This window comes from Aethina tumida, chromosome 2, assembly GCF_024364675.1.
Source record: "Aethina tumida isolate Nest 87 chromosome 2, icAetTumi1.1, whole genome shotgun sequence".
Taxonomy (NCBI): domain Eukaryota; kingdom Metazoa; phylum Arthropoda; class Insecta; order Coleoptera; family Nitidulidae; genus Aethina; species Aethina tumida.
The window spans coordinates 3,722,833-3,739,416 of NC_065436.1; the positions used below are offsets into that span (position 1 = coordinate 3,722,833).

Genomic DNA, 16,584 nt, shown 5'->3' on the forward strand with positions numbered 1-16,584 from the left:
TAAATTCGCATTAAATTTATGTAGCGATAAATTCTTTATAATAATGGAATTTATTATGCCAGGACAATGGAGGCGACAATATAAAAACAACGGGCATTTGCAATAAACAATAATTCAAGCCCGACAATAAATTTCGCAAATCCTCGTTGCATTTACGTGGTTAGGGCGCATATAATTGAAAATATTTACGACAAATATAATCCCGCAATTCTGGGTCAATTATTTAAATTTATTGAAACCGTAAAAACATTAAATTCACCGGATTCAGCAACATTATCATTCACCAGTGGGGATACTGTCATTAAACAATGTTATTTATTATATTTATATTATTATTCCAACGATTTGTAGTCAATAGTCAATAAATTTATGCATTTATTTATGGTGTTGAGGGATGAAGTCCTATTTAGTCAATAAATTAAGTAACTTTGATTTGTTTTAATTCACTATTGTTTAGGCAAAGTGGATCAATGTTTCTAAATTAATTACTTGCATAATTAAACAGCATAAAGGACTTTGTTTGGGGTAAAATTAAATTTTAATTAACCCTTAAGCCATTTCATTCTGTTGTACACATGGGAACAGTGATTTAAATATAAATATACAGATTTAAAAATATTGTAATAATATATAGAATTAATCCCTAACGTAAGCCCTTTATTTCACTGAATTGAAAATTAAAACCATAGTTAAATAGCACGAAATACTGATAATTTATATGTGATACTGGAAATATAACACCTGATAAATTCGCCGCAGAATTCCAATACTCACAATAATATCGAAAATATCTAATGGAATAAATTATGGACAGCAAAATCAATAATCAATATTTGCATGATTAATACCGCAGATGCACCAAAACGTTGAATAATACTGTTGGACAAATGATAAAACCAACTTATGATAACGTTTTTGACTTTTTTATTTGTGCTGTAATTTATGATGGTCAAATTGTGCACAATAAATGTAAATAACGAATTTATTTTTGCGCCCTTTGGGTGCACTGTGTTTGTCGCAGTTTAATTCGTGTTTATTTAAAAATTGTGGAGCGTCAAAGTGTTTCGTTAAAGCACTTTTTTATTTTTAAAATTCAGGAACAATTTATACAAATAGGTATAAATATTTGCTGTAAAAGGGTTACATCTAAGAAGGGATAAAAAGCTTACTTTTTGTTATTTTAAGTTTTCAGTAATACAACAAGAAAAAGAATGTTGAGGTGTTTTATTAAGGTCGCAGATAAACTTTTAGGAGGGATGTTTGAAAAAAATTAAAATAAACATTCAAACTAAAATGTCCCAAAATTGGGTCTCCTAAATTAGGAGGAAAGTAATCTATCTGAAATTACAGTAAATCTATTCGACATTTCAGTACATGAAGTGGTTTTAGCATAGTTATTACATTTTGGTGAAAATGTTCACCTTGTTTATCATTTTCAGCTCCTAAATTAGGAGAAAAATAGTCTAGTTGAATGTACAGTGAACGTATTTGACATTACAGTACATGAAGTCACATATTTGTCTGTTAAAGTGGTTTTAGCATAGTTATTACATACATTTTGGTGAAAATGTTCACCTTGTTTATCATTTTCAGCTCCTAAATTAGGAGAAAAATAGTCTAGTTGAATGTACAGTGAATGTATTTGACATTACAGTACATGAAGTCACATATTTGTCTGTTAAAGTGGTTTTAGCATAGTTATTACATACATTTTGGTGAAAATGTTCACCTTGTTTATCATTTTCAGCTCCTAAATTAGGAGAAAAGTAGTCTAGTTGAATGTATAGTGAATATATTTGACATTGCAGTACATGAAGTCACATATTTGTCTGTTAAAGTGGTTTTAGCATAGTTATTACATACATTTTGGTAAAAATGTTCACATTTTTTATAATTTTCAGCTCTTAAATTAGGAGAAAAGAAGTCAAGTTGAAAGTACAGTAAATGTATTTGATATTACAGTACATGAAGTCACATATTTGTTTGTTAAAGTGGTTTTAGCATAGTTATTACGTACATTTTGATGAAAATGTTCACCTTGTTTATCATTTTCAGCTCCTAAATTAGGAGAAAAGTAGTCTAATTGAAAGTTCAGTAAATGTATTTGACATTACAGTACATGAAGTCACATATTTGTCTGTTAAAGAGGTTTTAGCATAGTTATTACGTACATTTTGGTGAAAATATTCACCTTGTTTATCATTTTCAGCTCCTAAATTAGGAGAAAAATAGTCTAATTGAAAGTACAGTAAATGTATTTAACATTACAGTACATGAAGTCACATATTTGTCTGTTAAAGTAGTTTTAGCATAGTTATTACCTATATTTTGGTGAAAATATTCAACTTGCTTATCATTTTCAGCTCCTAAATTAAGAGAAAAGTAGTCTAATTGAAAGTTCAGTAAATATATTTGACATTACAGTACATGAAGTCACATATTTGTCTGTTAAAGAGGTTTTAGCATAGTTATTACGTACATTTTGGTGAAAATGTTCACCTTGTTTATCATTTTCAGCTCCTAAATTAGGAGAAAAGTAGTCTAATTGAAAGTACAGTAAATGTATTTGACATTACAGTACATGAAGTCACATATTTGTCTGTTAAAGAGGTTTTAGCATAGTTATTACGTACATTTTGGTGAAAATGTTCACCTTGTTTATCATTTTCAGCTCCTAAATTAGGAGAAAAATAGTCTAATTGAAAGTACAGTAAATGTATTTAACATTACAGTACATGAAGTCACATATTTGTCTGTTAAAGTGGTTTTAGCATAGTTATTACATACATTTTGGTGAAAATTTCAGCTCCTAAATTAGGAGAAAAGTAGTCTAATTGAAAGTTCAGTAAATGTATTTGACATTACAGTACATGAAGTCACATATTTGTCTGTTAAAGTGGTTTAAGCAAAGTTATTACATACTGAACCTTGAAAATTTTCATTACACAATTTAATTCATGTAACATTATTAAAATATTTGAAACATTCATCCCCAGATCGATGCCCACATAAATAAGGTCACACTAACAAGATTAAGCGGGTGTTCAAGTAGCAAACTCACTTCCAGGGTATGCGGCCATGGTTGTGTGCAGGGAATCGACTCCGGGCAGGCCGTGCAGTCCGAGTCCGGGAACCGGATACGGTGCCGACTTTAAGTAGGCCATGCTTGAGGTGCTTCCGCCGCAGGTGCTTCCAAAGCCGGCAAACGATAATTCGCTGTCTGGGTTGCATCTGAAATTCGTTAATTAACATTGAAAACTGGTTGCCGAACTTCACGCAATCGTTTTTGGATGGATAACCAGTCAAGACTGCGTTTCTGTTGGGGTCAAATGGAGAAGATACGACAATAATGGGATGTAATTAGTCTGGTTAATCGCGTGGAAGAGTTTTTCGAGCGTCCCGCCGGCAAAAAGCTCTTCCAAAAACACCTTATCCGTCCTGTGTTAACCGTAAGAACTGGCATTAGTACCTTCTTTGTAATCGCATGTTTATTGTGTGCCGCCCTAAGCTCTTGATAATAACAGTATTTTCTACATTGATAACCAATTTTCGATATATTGGGATTCACGGGGCACCATGCTGTCTGTGAGTTTCCATCGGCTTACCTCTTTTACCTTATTTGTTGGGTTGTATAACTTTTTTTATCAACAAGGATGGTTACAGGCTGATTCACCATCAAATTTCAGCTTTAAATAGGAATGGATCTACAAATTTAAATTGGATTAAAGTGTATTTTAAGAAGGCAACAAATATATTGTCTCTTATTACAAAAAAAAATACTGAGATGGTTTGAAAAAAATGAGGCAAGGACTCTTGAAAAAGGATTAAAATGTATTTGACAAAGAAACAAATAGTTTAGCTAATAAAATTGCTTAGAGAGTACTTTAGAAACTCATTCCAAAATATTTCTGAATTGTCCTAAAATAATTATTACATATTTTTTATAAAATTGGTACTTCAGAACTATGAGTCAATGAACATTGAAAGGGGATTAAAGTATACTTAATAAGTTTAGCTAATAAAATTACTAAGAAGTTACTACAGAAGTTACTTCAAAATTTTACTGAGATATTCTAAACATAGTTTTATAATTTTGGGATTTATGAGGACTGGTACTTTGAAATAATTGAGGCAAGGAAAATAGAAAGAGGATTAAAATGTATTGATAAAGACACGAATAGATTAGCTAATAAAGTAGCTTAGAAACTTATTCCAAAATATTTTTAAATTGTCCTAAAATAATTATTACATAATTTTTATAAAATTGGTACTTCAAAACTATGAGGCAAGGAATATTGAAAGGGGATTAAAGTATAAGTACAGCTAATAAAATTACTAAGACATTACTACAGAAGTTATTTCAAACTTTTACTGAGATATTCTAAATATAGTTTTATAATTTTGGGATTTATGAAGACTGATACTTTGAAATAATTGAGCTAAGGAATATAGAAAGAGGATTAAAATGTATCTGATAAAGACAGTAATAGTTTAGCTAATAAAGTTGCTTAGAGAGTATATTAGAAACTTATTCCAAAACATTTCTGAATTGTCCTAAAATAATTATTACATAATTTTTATAAAATTGGTACTTCAGAACTATGAGGTAAGAAATATCGAAGGGGAATAAAGTATATTTAATAAGTATAGCTAATAAAATTACTAAGACATTATTACAGAAGTTACTTCAAACTTTTACTGAGATATTCTAAACATAGTTTTATAATTTTGGGATTTATGAAGACTGGTACTTTGAAATAATTGAGGCAAGGAATTTAGAAAGAGGATTAAAATGTATCTGATAAAGACAGGAATAGTTTAGCTAATAAAGTTGCTTAGAGACTACTTTAGAAACTCATTCCAAAACATTTCTGAATTGTCCTAAAATAATTATTACATAATTTTTATAAAATTGGTACTTCAGAACTATGAGGCAAGGAATATTGAAAGGGCATTAAAGTATATTTAATAAGTTTAGCTAATAAAATTACTAATATATTACTACAGAAGTTACTTCACAATGTTACTGAGATATTCTAAACATAGATTTATAATTTTGGGATTTATGAGGACTGGTATTTTGAAATAATTAAGACAAGGAATATAGAAAGAGGATTAAAATGTACCTGATGAAGACACGAATAGTTTAGCTAATAAAGTTGCTTAGAAACTTATTCCAAAATTATATTTGAATTGTCCTAAAATAATTATTACATATTTTTTATAAAATTGGTACTTCAGAACTATGAGTCAATGAACATTGAAAGGGGATTAAAGTATACTTAATAAGTTTAGCTAATAAAATTACTAAGACATTACTACAGAAGTTACTTCAAAATTTTACTGAGATATTCTAAACATAGTTTTATAATTTTGGGATTTATGAGGACTGGTACTTTGAAATAATTGAGGCAAGGAATATAGAAAGAGGATTAAAATGTATTGATGAAGACTCGAATAGTTTAGCTAATAAAGTAGCTTAGAAACTTATTCCAAAATATTTTTAAATTGTCCTAAAATAATTATTACATAATTTTTATAAAATTGGTACTTCAAAACTATGAGGCAAGGAATATTGAAAAGGGATTAAAGTATAAGTATAGCTAATAAAATTACTAAGACATTACTACATAAGTTACTTCAAATTTTTACTGAGATATTCTAAACATAGATTTATAATTTTGGGATTTATGAGGACTGGTATTTTGAAATAATTAAGACAAGGAATATAGAAAGAGGATTAAAATGTATCTGATGAAGACACGAATAGTTTAGCTAATAAAGTTGCTTAGAAACTTATTCCAAAATTATATTTGAATTGTCCTAAAATAATTATTACATATTTTTTATAAAATTGGTACTTCAGAACTATGATGCAAGGAACATTGAAAGGGGATTAAAGTATATTTAATAAGTTTAGCTAATAAAATTACTAAGACATTACTACAGAAGTTACTTCAAAATGTTACTGAGATATTCTAAACATAGTTTTATAATTTTGGGATTTATGAGGAATGGTATTTTGAAATAATTGAGGCAAGGAATTTAGAAAGAGGATTAAAATGTATCTGATAAAGACAGGAATAGTTTAGCTAATAAAGTTGCTTAGAGACTACTTTAGAAACTCATTCCAAAACATTTCTGAATTGTCCTAAAATAATTATTACATAATTTTTATAAAATTGGTACTTCAGAACTATGAGGCAAGGAATATTGAAAGGGCATTAAAGTATATTTAATAAGTTTAGCTAATAAAATTACTAATATATTACTACAGAAGTTACTTCACAATGTTACTGAGATATTCTAAACATAGTTTTATAATTTTGGGATTTATGAGGACTGGTACTTTGAAATAATTAAGACAAGGAATATAGAAAGAGGATTAAAATGTATCTGATGAAGACACGAATAGTTTAGCTAATAAAGTTGCTTAGAAACTTATTCCAAAATTATATTTGAATTGTCCTAAAATAATTATTACATATTTTTTATAAAATTGGTACTTCAGAACTATGAGTCAATGAACATTGAAAGGGGATTAAAGTATACTTAATAAGTTTAGCTAATAAAATTACTAAGATATTACTACAGAAGTTACTTCAAAATGTTACTGAGATATTCTAAACATAGTTTTATAATTTTGGGATTTATGAGGAATGGTATTTTGAAATAATTGAGGCAAGGAATATAGAAAGAGGATTAAAATGTATTGATGAAGACACGAACAGATTAGCTAATAAAGTAGCTTAGAAACTTATTCCAAAATATTTTTGAATTGTCCTAAAATAATTATTGCATAATTTTTATAAAATTGGTACTTCAGAACTATGAGGTAAGGAACATTAAAGTATATTTAATAAATTTAGCTAATAAAAATACTAAGACATTTCTACAGAAGTTACTTCAAAATTTTACTGAGATATTTTAAACACAGTTTCATAATTTTGAGATTTATGAAGACTGGTACTATAGAAAGAAGATTAAAATATATCTGATGAAGAGACGAATAGTTCTTTGACACTTTCTTAATTTTATGATTAAGAGTAAGATGTCTGAGACTAAGTAAAAGTACAAAGTTGTATCTAAGGGGTTTGTGGGTACTACAGTGAGTCGTTTGCAGCTCTAATTCCCCAGATGGAATATGTACAATAAACAGGAGGGATTTGATCCATCACAAACATTAACACAATGACCATTTTCCACTGATCTTTCCGTTGAATCAAAGAAATAAACACTCAGATCTCGAGTGTTATTAAAGTATCATAAAGGAAAAGGGTGTGACCCGGTTTCCCACCATTGGAAACGAATCAACGGGCTCAATCAACTGACAAAAAACGCGTAAGGCAAAGTCGTCTTGGAGACGGGACGTTGCTGCACCGAAAACACTACACCCTGCATATTAGTTGTTTAAAATGTATTATAATCCGACTTAATCTGACGTCTCTCTTTTGTGTCCGAGGATTAAACCGTATACCAACACCTCGACGGGCCAGTAGAAATTCGATCCTTGGCATTCCTCTCGATAAGGTCCAAGTTATTAGTAATGGTAATCGTAATCGTACACCCCGAAATTTCGTTGACATTTTTTCATTCTTTTTTATCGCTCTTGAAAGTCTTGTTTCTGCTTATCTTAAGACTGACGTGTCGTCCATGGTCTGAGTGCCTCTGGCCGTTGAATTAATATCGAAATCGTTTATTGACAGATGTTTCAAAGATGATTTCGTTCATTCAGATTCGGAGGAAGTGGTACCTGAGCCTATTTACATAAGTGTACACATCAATTGGGAGTGAATGACCACAACATTCATATTAATCCACCACCATATGGTCAACACAAGAAGCAAAATGATGATTAGAACTTGAAGAGCCAAAAACAGTTTAGTCCACTTTTAACGAACACAATAAAGTGATCCAGGCTCCCAATTATCAAAAACTCCATCAAACACAATTCAAGGATCCAGCCCATTACGGAAATTTAATCCTTCAAGGACCCAACTAGGACGTAATAAACGAAATCACGTTTGCCAATTAGTTTCGTAAAGGCGATTCGATTTAAATCTGATGGCACAGTTTTTGATGTTGGTGAATTATCCACGGCCACCCTAAAGTGCACGACGGAAGGGTGCCATCGCACCATCAGGATCGACTTGATAACGTTAATGACGGCCCATTAGCCAGATTGAAAGATAGCGAGATCCTGTCAATTACTTTTGATGCTGTTTCTTTGTCCATATGTGTGTTTGCATCTACGTGAACAAGTCTCCATTTTAATCCGTCTTTGTTGGGATTAATTAATACTAAAGCTCGATGCAGCATCCAAGTTTTTAATTTACAGTGGATTAATTAGAACACGACTCTATTGATGGCTTCACACCTTACTTAGACTGAAGTAGGAAGGAAATTAATTGGTGGTGTTTACTTTTAATATTTCCTCCATCACCACTTAATATTTTATACATCCATCCATTAAACGGACACGTTTCTGCCCGTCTAAGTCGAAAAAACATCCGTGGCAAGTGCAAACGATCCGTTCCCGTCCAATTGATGTTTGTTATCTCAAGGCTGCAGCGCCGTTGTAACCTTGATGACCATCGAGGGTCCTTCGGGTGTGCAAACACAGAGATAAGGGCTGAAGTGGATGGCGGGCTTCCCTACGCCGGAAAACTAGACAACTATATTAGCGGAACGATGGCTGGCGTTACGTCCGTGTTTATTGTTTTATCGGGGGGATGTTGGCACTTTTATGGCGAGGGTGGAACCGTCAAAGTGCGAACGATGTACTTGTTTTAATTGAATACATGTTGTTTGGGCAATATATCGTTGATTTAAAATAAAATATTAACAACAGTTACCCCTTCAGTCATATTTTTTTGAATACCTTTACAATAACAAAATCAACAAATATATGTTTGTGCAATTTTAATTTCTTGGACTTCTGAAGGTTAGAAAGAAAGACACTGAAGAGACAAAAACACTGAAGAGGCAAAGACACTGAATAGGCAAAGACACTGAAGGGAGAAAGACACTGAATAATCAAAGACACTGAAGAGGCAAAGACACTGAAAAGACAAAGAGACAGTTGTTAGGGCAATATATCGTTGATTTAGAATAAAATATTAACAACAGTTACCCCTTCAGTACATATTTTTTTGAATACCTTTACAATAACAAAATCAACAAATATATATTTGTGCAATTTTAATTTCTTGGACTTCTGAAGGTTAGAAAGAAAGACGCTGAAGAGACAAAAACACTGAAGAGACAAAGACACTGAATAGCAAAGACACTGAAGAGGCAAAGACACTGAATAGGCAAAGACACTGAAGAGGCAAAGATACTGTAGAAAAAAAGACACTGAATATACAAAGACACTGAATAGGCAAAGACACTGAAGGGAGAAAGACACTAAATAATCAAAGACACTGAAGAGGCAAAGACACTGAAAAAACAAAGAGACAGTTGTTCGGGCAATATATTGTTGATTTAAAATAAAATATTAACAACAGTTACCCCTTCAGTAGATATTTTTTTGAATACCTTTACAATAACAAAATCAACAAATATATATTTGAGCAATTTTAATTTCTTGGACTTCTGAAAGTTAGAAAAAAAACACTGAAGAGACAAAAACACTGAAGAGACAAAGACACTGAATAGCAAAGACACTGAAGAGGCAAAGACACTGAATAGGCAAAGACACTGAAGAGGCAAAGATACTGTAGAGAAAAAGACATTGAATATTCAAAGACACTGAAGAGGCAAAGACACTGAAGAGACAAAGACACTGAAGAGATAAAGACACTGAAGAGGCAAAGACACTGAAAAGACAAAGAGACAGTTGTTCGGGCAATATATTGTTGATTTAAAATAAAATATTAACAACAGTTACCCCTTCAGTACATATTTTTTTGAATACCTTTACAATAACAAAATCAACAAATATATATTTGTGCAATTTTAATTTCTTGGGCTTCTGAAGGTTAGAAAGAAAGACACTGAAGAGACAAAGACACTGAATAGCAAAGACACTGAAGAGGCAAAGACACTGAAGAGACAAAGACACTGAAGAGATAAAGACACTGAAGAGGCAAAGACATTGAAAAGACAAAGAGACAGTTGTTCGGGCAATATATCGTTGATTTAAAATAAAATATTAACAAAAGTTACACCTTCAGTACATATTTTTTTGAATACCTTTACAATAATAAAATCAACAAATATATATTTGTGCAATTTTAATTTCTTGGACTTCTGAAGGTTAGAAAGAAAGACACTGAAGAGACAAAAACACTGAAGAGGCAAAGACACTGAATAGGCAAAGTCACTGAAGGGAGAAAGACACTAAATAATCAAAGACATTGAAGAGGCAAAGACACTGAAAAGACAAAGAGACAGTTGTTCGGGCAATATATTGTTGATTTAAAATAAAATATTAACAATAGTTACCCCTTCAGTACTAATTTTTTTGAATACCTTTACAATAACAAAATCAACAAATATATATTTGAGCAATTTTAATTTCTTGGACTTCTGAAAGTTAGAAAAAAAAACACTGAAGAGACAAAAACACTGAAGAGACAAAGACACTGAATAGCAAAGACACTGAAGAGGCAAAGACACTGAATAGGCAAAGACACTGAAGAGGCAAAGATACTGTAGAGAAAAAGACATTGAATATTTAAAGACACTGAATAGGCAAAGACACTGAAGGAAGAAAGACACTGAATAATCAAAGACACTGAAGAGGCAAAGACACTGAAAAGACAAAGAGACAGTTGTTCGGGCAATATATTGTTGATTTAAAATAAAATATTAACAACAGTTACCCCTTCAGCACATATTTTTTTGAATACCTTTACAATAACAAAATCAACAAATATATATTTGTGCAATTTTAATTTCTTGGGCTTCTGAAGGTTAGAAAGAAAGACACTGAAGAGACAAAGACACTGAATAGCAAAGACACTGAAGAGGCAAAGACACTGAAAAGACAAAGACACTGAAGAGATAAAGACACTGAAGAGGCAAAGACATTGAAAAGACAAAGAGGCAGTTGTTCGGGCAATATATCGTTGATTTAAAATAAAATATTAACAACAGTTACACCTTCAGTACATATTTTTTTGAATACCTTTACAATAATAAAATCAACAAATATATATTTGTGCAATTTTAATTTCTTGTACTTCTGAAGGTTAGAAAGAAAGACACTGAAGAGACAAAAACACTGAAGAGGCAAAGACACTGAAGAGGCAAAGACACTGAAGAGACAAAGACACTGAGGAGGCAAAGACACTGAAAAGACAAAGAGACTCAAAGTTAAAAAAGAATAGCTGGAGCAATTAGTTATGTGTAACTCAAAATAAGCCATAATGTTTTTGATAAAGATGATGATTATGAGAATTACATTAAAAAATCAATTTAATGAAGGAATAGCATAGAAAAAGCTTTGAATTGACTAGATGCGTGGGTCAATTAGAGGCTCTAATTCCATTTATTTTCTTATCTCAACAGCCCCCGAAATAAAACCATTCGCACAGGGGTGTATCCGAGTAACGAAATCAAAGAAACATTGACTGATAATCTCATCCGATAAAAATCACAATACTGGTCCGAAAATAAACATTTGCACGTGCACGCGGGGCGGTAAGTTAAACGTTCGGCCAATAATGAGCGTTGCATTATCAAAGGCTTATTTATTAGTGAAATCGCCGATGAGGGGGTTTAATTTTGTTTACGGGAATAATCAGCTTAGGAGTACGGGGGATGCGTTACCTGTACAATTCATTAATGACCCTCTGCTCGTAATAAGTAAATGAAGCGGAACAATTATTTTTTCACTCATTTACATATAAATAAAAACACCAGTTTTTAAGTGGGGGATTGTCCTTTTAAGTGGAAAGGTTTTACTACCAGTAAATATACAGGATAAAACTGGAAGAATCAATACACCACCTCTAAAAGTGTTTGATTTTCTATCTGTTGAGGTAAGCAAGCATAAAAATAAGTGGGGGAACTAAAAACTAGTTGTTTCATCTAATCTTCTTTAATTTTTAGTGTCTTTGTCTCTTACATTGTCTTTGCTTTTTCAGTGTTGTCTTTTCAGTGACTTTGCCACTTTAGTGTCTTTAATTCTTCAGTGTTTTTGCCTTTTCAGTATCAGTGTCTCTTCCATGTCTTTGCCTATTTAGTGTCTTTGCCTCTTCAGTGTCTTTGACTGTATCCCTCAGAAGTCCAAGAAATTAAATTTGATAAAGGAGTTGGAACCAAATATTCAGTGAAGTTTTTGATCTTTCAATAACGTTAAATTTGAATAACTTCATCATCATCCTTATTTTCGTTATATAAAGTATAGATACTATAAAACATTTTTTTTATTGAGTTGAATATTTAGTTTATCATATTAATTATTATTATCTTCTTCAAGAAAATGGTAGGTAGTATAATTTCTCATTAACACACTTTGAATTATATCTTTGACATTAGTATAAATAATCTAAAACTTGATTGAGTACAATTTTAAATAATATCATCAAAATTATCATCATCTTCATCAAGAAAATGATGAGAATTAATGTCTCTAATTGATTTTTTGAGTGGTGTATTTAATGTTATAAAGTATAAGTACTATAAAACTAAAGCTTCTAATCTTTAATCAAATATTCTATTAATTATCATGATAATTTTTGATTGAGTTGAATATTTAGTTCATCATAGTAATTATTATTATCTTCTTCAAGAAAATGGTGAGAAGTATAATCACTAATTAACACACTTTGAATTACTTATTTGATATTAGTATAAATAATCTTAAACTTGATTGAGTACAATTTTAAATAACATCATCATAATTATCACCATCATCATCAAGAAAATGATGAGAATTAATGTCTTTAATTGATTTTTTTTTGAGTGGTGTATTTAATGTTATAAAGTATAAGTACTATAAAACTAAAGCTTTTAATCTTTAATCAAATATTCTATTAATTATCATGATAATTTTTGATTGAGTTGAATATTTAGTTCATCATAATAATAATTATTATTATTATCTTCTTCGAGAAAATGGTGAGAAGTATAATATCTAATTAACACACATTGAATTATATATTTGACATTAGTATATATAATCTAAAACTTGAATGAGTACAATTTTAAATAACATCATCATAATTATCATTATCTTCATCAAGAAAATGATGAGAATTAATGTCTCTAATTGATTTTTTGAGTGGTGTGTATAATGTTATAAAGTATAAGTACTATAAAACTAAAGCTTTTAATCTTTAATCAAATATTCTATTAATTATCATGATAATTTTTGATTGAGTGTATATTTAGTTCATCATAATAATTATTATTATCTTCTTCAAGAAAATGGTGAGAAGTATAATCTCTAATTAACACACTTTGAATTACTTATTTGATATTAGTATAAATAATCTTAAACTTGATTGAGTACAATTTTAAATAACATCATCATAATTATCACCATCATCATCAAGAAAATGATGAGAATTAATGTCTCTAATTGATTTTTTGAGTGGTGTATTTAATGTTATAAAGTATAAGTACTATAAAACTAAAGCTTTTAATCTTTAATTAAATATTCTATTAATTTTTATGATAATTTTTGATTGAGTTCAATATTTAGTTCATCATTATTATTATCTTTATCAAGAAAATGATGAGAAATATAACCTCTAATTGAAAAACTTTGAGTTTTGACATTAGTATAAGTAATTTAAAACTTGATTGAGCACAATTTTTAATAACTCGTCATAATTATTATCATTTTCTTTGAGCTGTATTGTTATTATTAAAATATGGACTCAATTTTCTGCAAGACTAAAATTTAATTGCACAGCCGTCCAATTTCCTTTTAAAATCATCGGTGTATGGTATTTTTTAGGTATATCAATCTGAAATACGATCCATTTTCACATAATATTGAATTCGACTTTTTAAAGGATCCCCATACAATTTAACGTTGTAGTCAGGGATTATATTCGGTTCCAGTGACTCTCGCAAGAGAAATCCATCCTAATGGCCATTGATATCGGAAAACAAGTCCCGTTAAAAGTCCGTAAAATAATCTGGCATACGCCCTTATCTTCTACGTTGCACCGATGATTTCGAACGTCGGCGAAAAAAAATGCAAATCCGCTTATGCGCTCCCCCTTTGCACCACCCCCCAATTTTATGTATTTCCATTGGGGTAGGCAGTTTGGGCCGCTTGTTTTCGGTGCCCGCGACCAACCAGACAAATTGACTAGGCAAAGTCATAAATAATATTGGTTTAATGGGTGCGGATGTGTTTTGTTTGTTTTTGGTGCTTGCACTGAAATCACCGATTAAACTAATGCCGTTTGATGTTTTCATTTCTAATTCGATAATTGCGTGCATCTGGATGCGAATTAATCACGGTTAACTTTATAAATTTGTTCAAAAAACTGGTCATTTAACTATGTTAAATGTCGACGAAGACTTCTTCGACAATCATGGTATTAAAGCATTGAATATTAACTTACCCAGCTGCAAGGCTGTTTGGCCACATCTACTTTGGTCCCTGAAAACAACAAAAAAACACTTTCAGCAACAACTTCCTCCTCAACATCAATTATAAATTTCTGACCCATCGAGCACACAACGACCTTCGAAAGAAAGAAAGGAAGAATAGGAAAAAAAAAACGTGCGATTGTGCCAAAGATACACCGAAGCATCAGCTCCTCAAGTTGTCGGCAACTTTTTAAGATCTGTTTGTGTAAAAGAATCAAGAGCCCAGTTAGTTACAGCCGAATGGGTTTCCCAATATAAGGCTCATTAAATAGGATGTAAACTTCAAAAACCAATATCCGACTCCGACGATATTGCACAAAATTCAAATGCACACCCTCGTCAGTCTGTTATCTCGGTCTTTCGCGTCGACGATTCAATGGGGCCGTCTTGCTCGATCGTTCCACGTTTCCGACTGCAGATGTTTGAAAACGCTTTTGCGGAGTCAAGTGGGCGTAATGAAGTTTAATGTAAATAGCAAGTGTATTTGACTTATTGCTTATTTCGGTGTAAAAAATTCTCGTGATTGTTGGCTGATGTGGTGGAAGGCATTAATAACTGAAATGAACTATAAACTTTCCAGTTCTATGGGTTTATGCTTTTAAAATGAACAAAATTAAAGCAACTTTTTACTATAAGGTCTTCCATTGCTCTCTGTGTATTCAAATCGATTATTTTATTACTTATTATGATTATTTAATCATTGAAAATGTAATAAAAATTATAATTCTGCCTTACCAATAAAAGTGAGTCTCTTAATCAATGTTATAATGTTAAGCTTTTGAGCACTTAACCTAAAAATTAAACACCAAAATGTGCTTTAATCCTGAATTATTCCTCCAACACTTTTAATGCACAAGTTAATAAATAAAATATACTTCAGCTCACATTAAATAAAAAAGTTGTGGCTAAATTATTTAACATTTTAAAAAGTTCCTAAAATAATGACCACCACTGTACATGTAAGTTTACTAAAACAGAAATAAATTATTTTGTTACTTTGAAGTTTTTATATTTTTTATTTAAATATTTGTTAGATAAATTTTAACAAATTAAACACTCTTCACTTTATGAAATATTTTATTTATTAAAACAAGCAATTTATTTTTAATAAACATCAACGTACAAATATTTTAAATTACATAAAAATATTTTTTGTTTTTTGATTTATTAAAACAAATACCCAAAGTATCATTGACAAAAAACAATCATTGTTATTTAAAACAAATCACTTTTTCCTGTATAAAGGATTATTATTTGTGTTATAAAGGATTATTATTTGTGTTGTTATTCAAAACATTTGATTTTTGTTTAATTAATGATAAAAGTGAGCTCGTTAATTAATATTTTAATGTTGGTTTATTGTTAATGTGATGCACTATAATACCATAGAAAGCTTTATTGGACATAACCTAAAAATTAAACACTAAAATGCACTTTAATCCTGAAACATTCCTAGGATTATAACTTACAACCGTTTTAATGTACTGGTTAATTAATAAAATATACTTTAGATGTGTTTATACGCGTTAAATGTGGTAAATTAAAAAAATCAATAGTTGGTGTAATTCTGTCGTCATAAGCTTCCAAGTTATAATATTTTTATAAGACCGTGTGGCCTAATGGATAAGGCGTCGGACTTCGGATCCGAAGATTGCAGGTTCGAGTCCTGTCACGGTCGCATTATTTTTTAACACTTTTTTCGTTGGTAACACTCACATTACACTAATTTAAATATTCGTAATACATTTAATTAGTAAAATTATAATATTGTTAAAATATCTACAATTTATTTATTATCACTGAAATTTAAAATATATGTAATGTGATTTGTATAATATTTCATAAAAGTATTTAATTCACAATTTGTGCACCAAATATATTAAACATATTTCAATATTCTATGTTTTTTTTTTTTAATTTTTTTTTGTTACAGATTTTAACAACGGAGATATTAGATTGATTTGTTGACTAAAGAAATAGCACGTACGTTTTGTGCATGTATTAACAATACTCTTAATAGTT

At 30.4% G+C, this 16,584-nt stretch overlaps 1 protein-coding gene and 1 non-coding gene across 3 annotated transcripts in view; one reads left to right on the top strand and one right to left on the bottom strand.

Moving 5' to 3' along the window:
* LOC109603202 (homeobox protein OTX1) overlaps positions 1-16,584 on the bottom strand; it is a 34,509-nt gene that overhangs the window by 4,533 nt on the left and 13,392 nt on the right. For both annotated transcript variants that reach the window (XM_020019681.2, XM_020019680.2), the window contains exons 2-3: positions 14,535-14,572; positions 3,062-3,231 (exon numbers count right to left, since the gene is read on the bottom strand). In XM_020019681.2, the coding sequence (XP_019875240.1) occupies positions 3,062-3,231; positions 14,535-14,560 (196 nt within the window). In that variant the 5' untranslated portion in view covers positions 14,561-14,572. The remainder of the gene's footprint in view (positions 1-3,061; positions 3,232-14,534; positions 14,573-16,584) is intronic.
* On the top strand, positions 16,168-16,240 carry Trnar-ucg (transfer RNA arginine (anticodon UCG)). The gene has a single exon. It is a non-coding gene; the product is annotated as a tRNA-Arg (tRNA).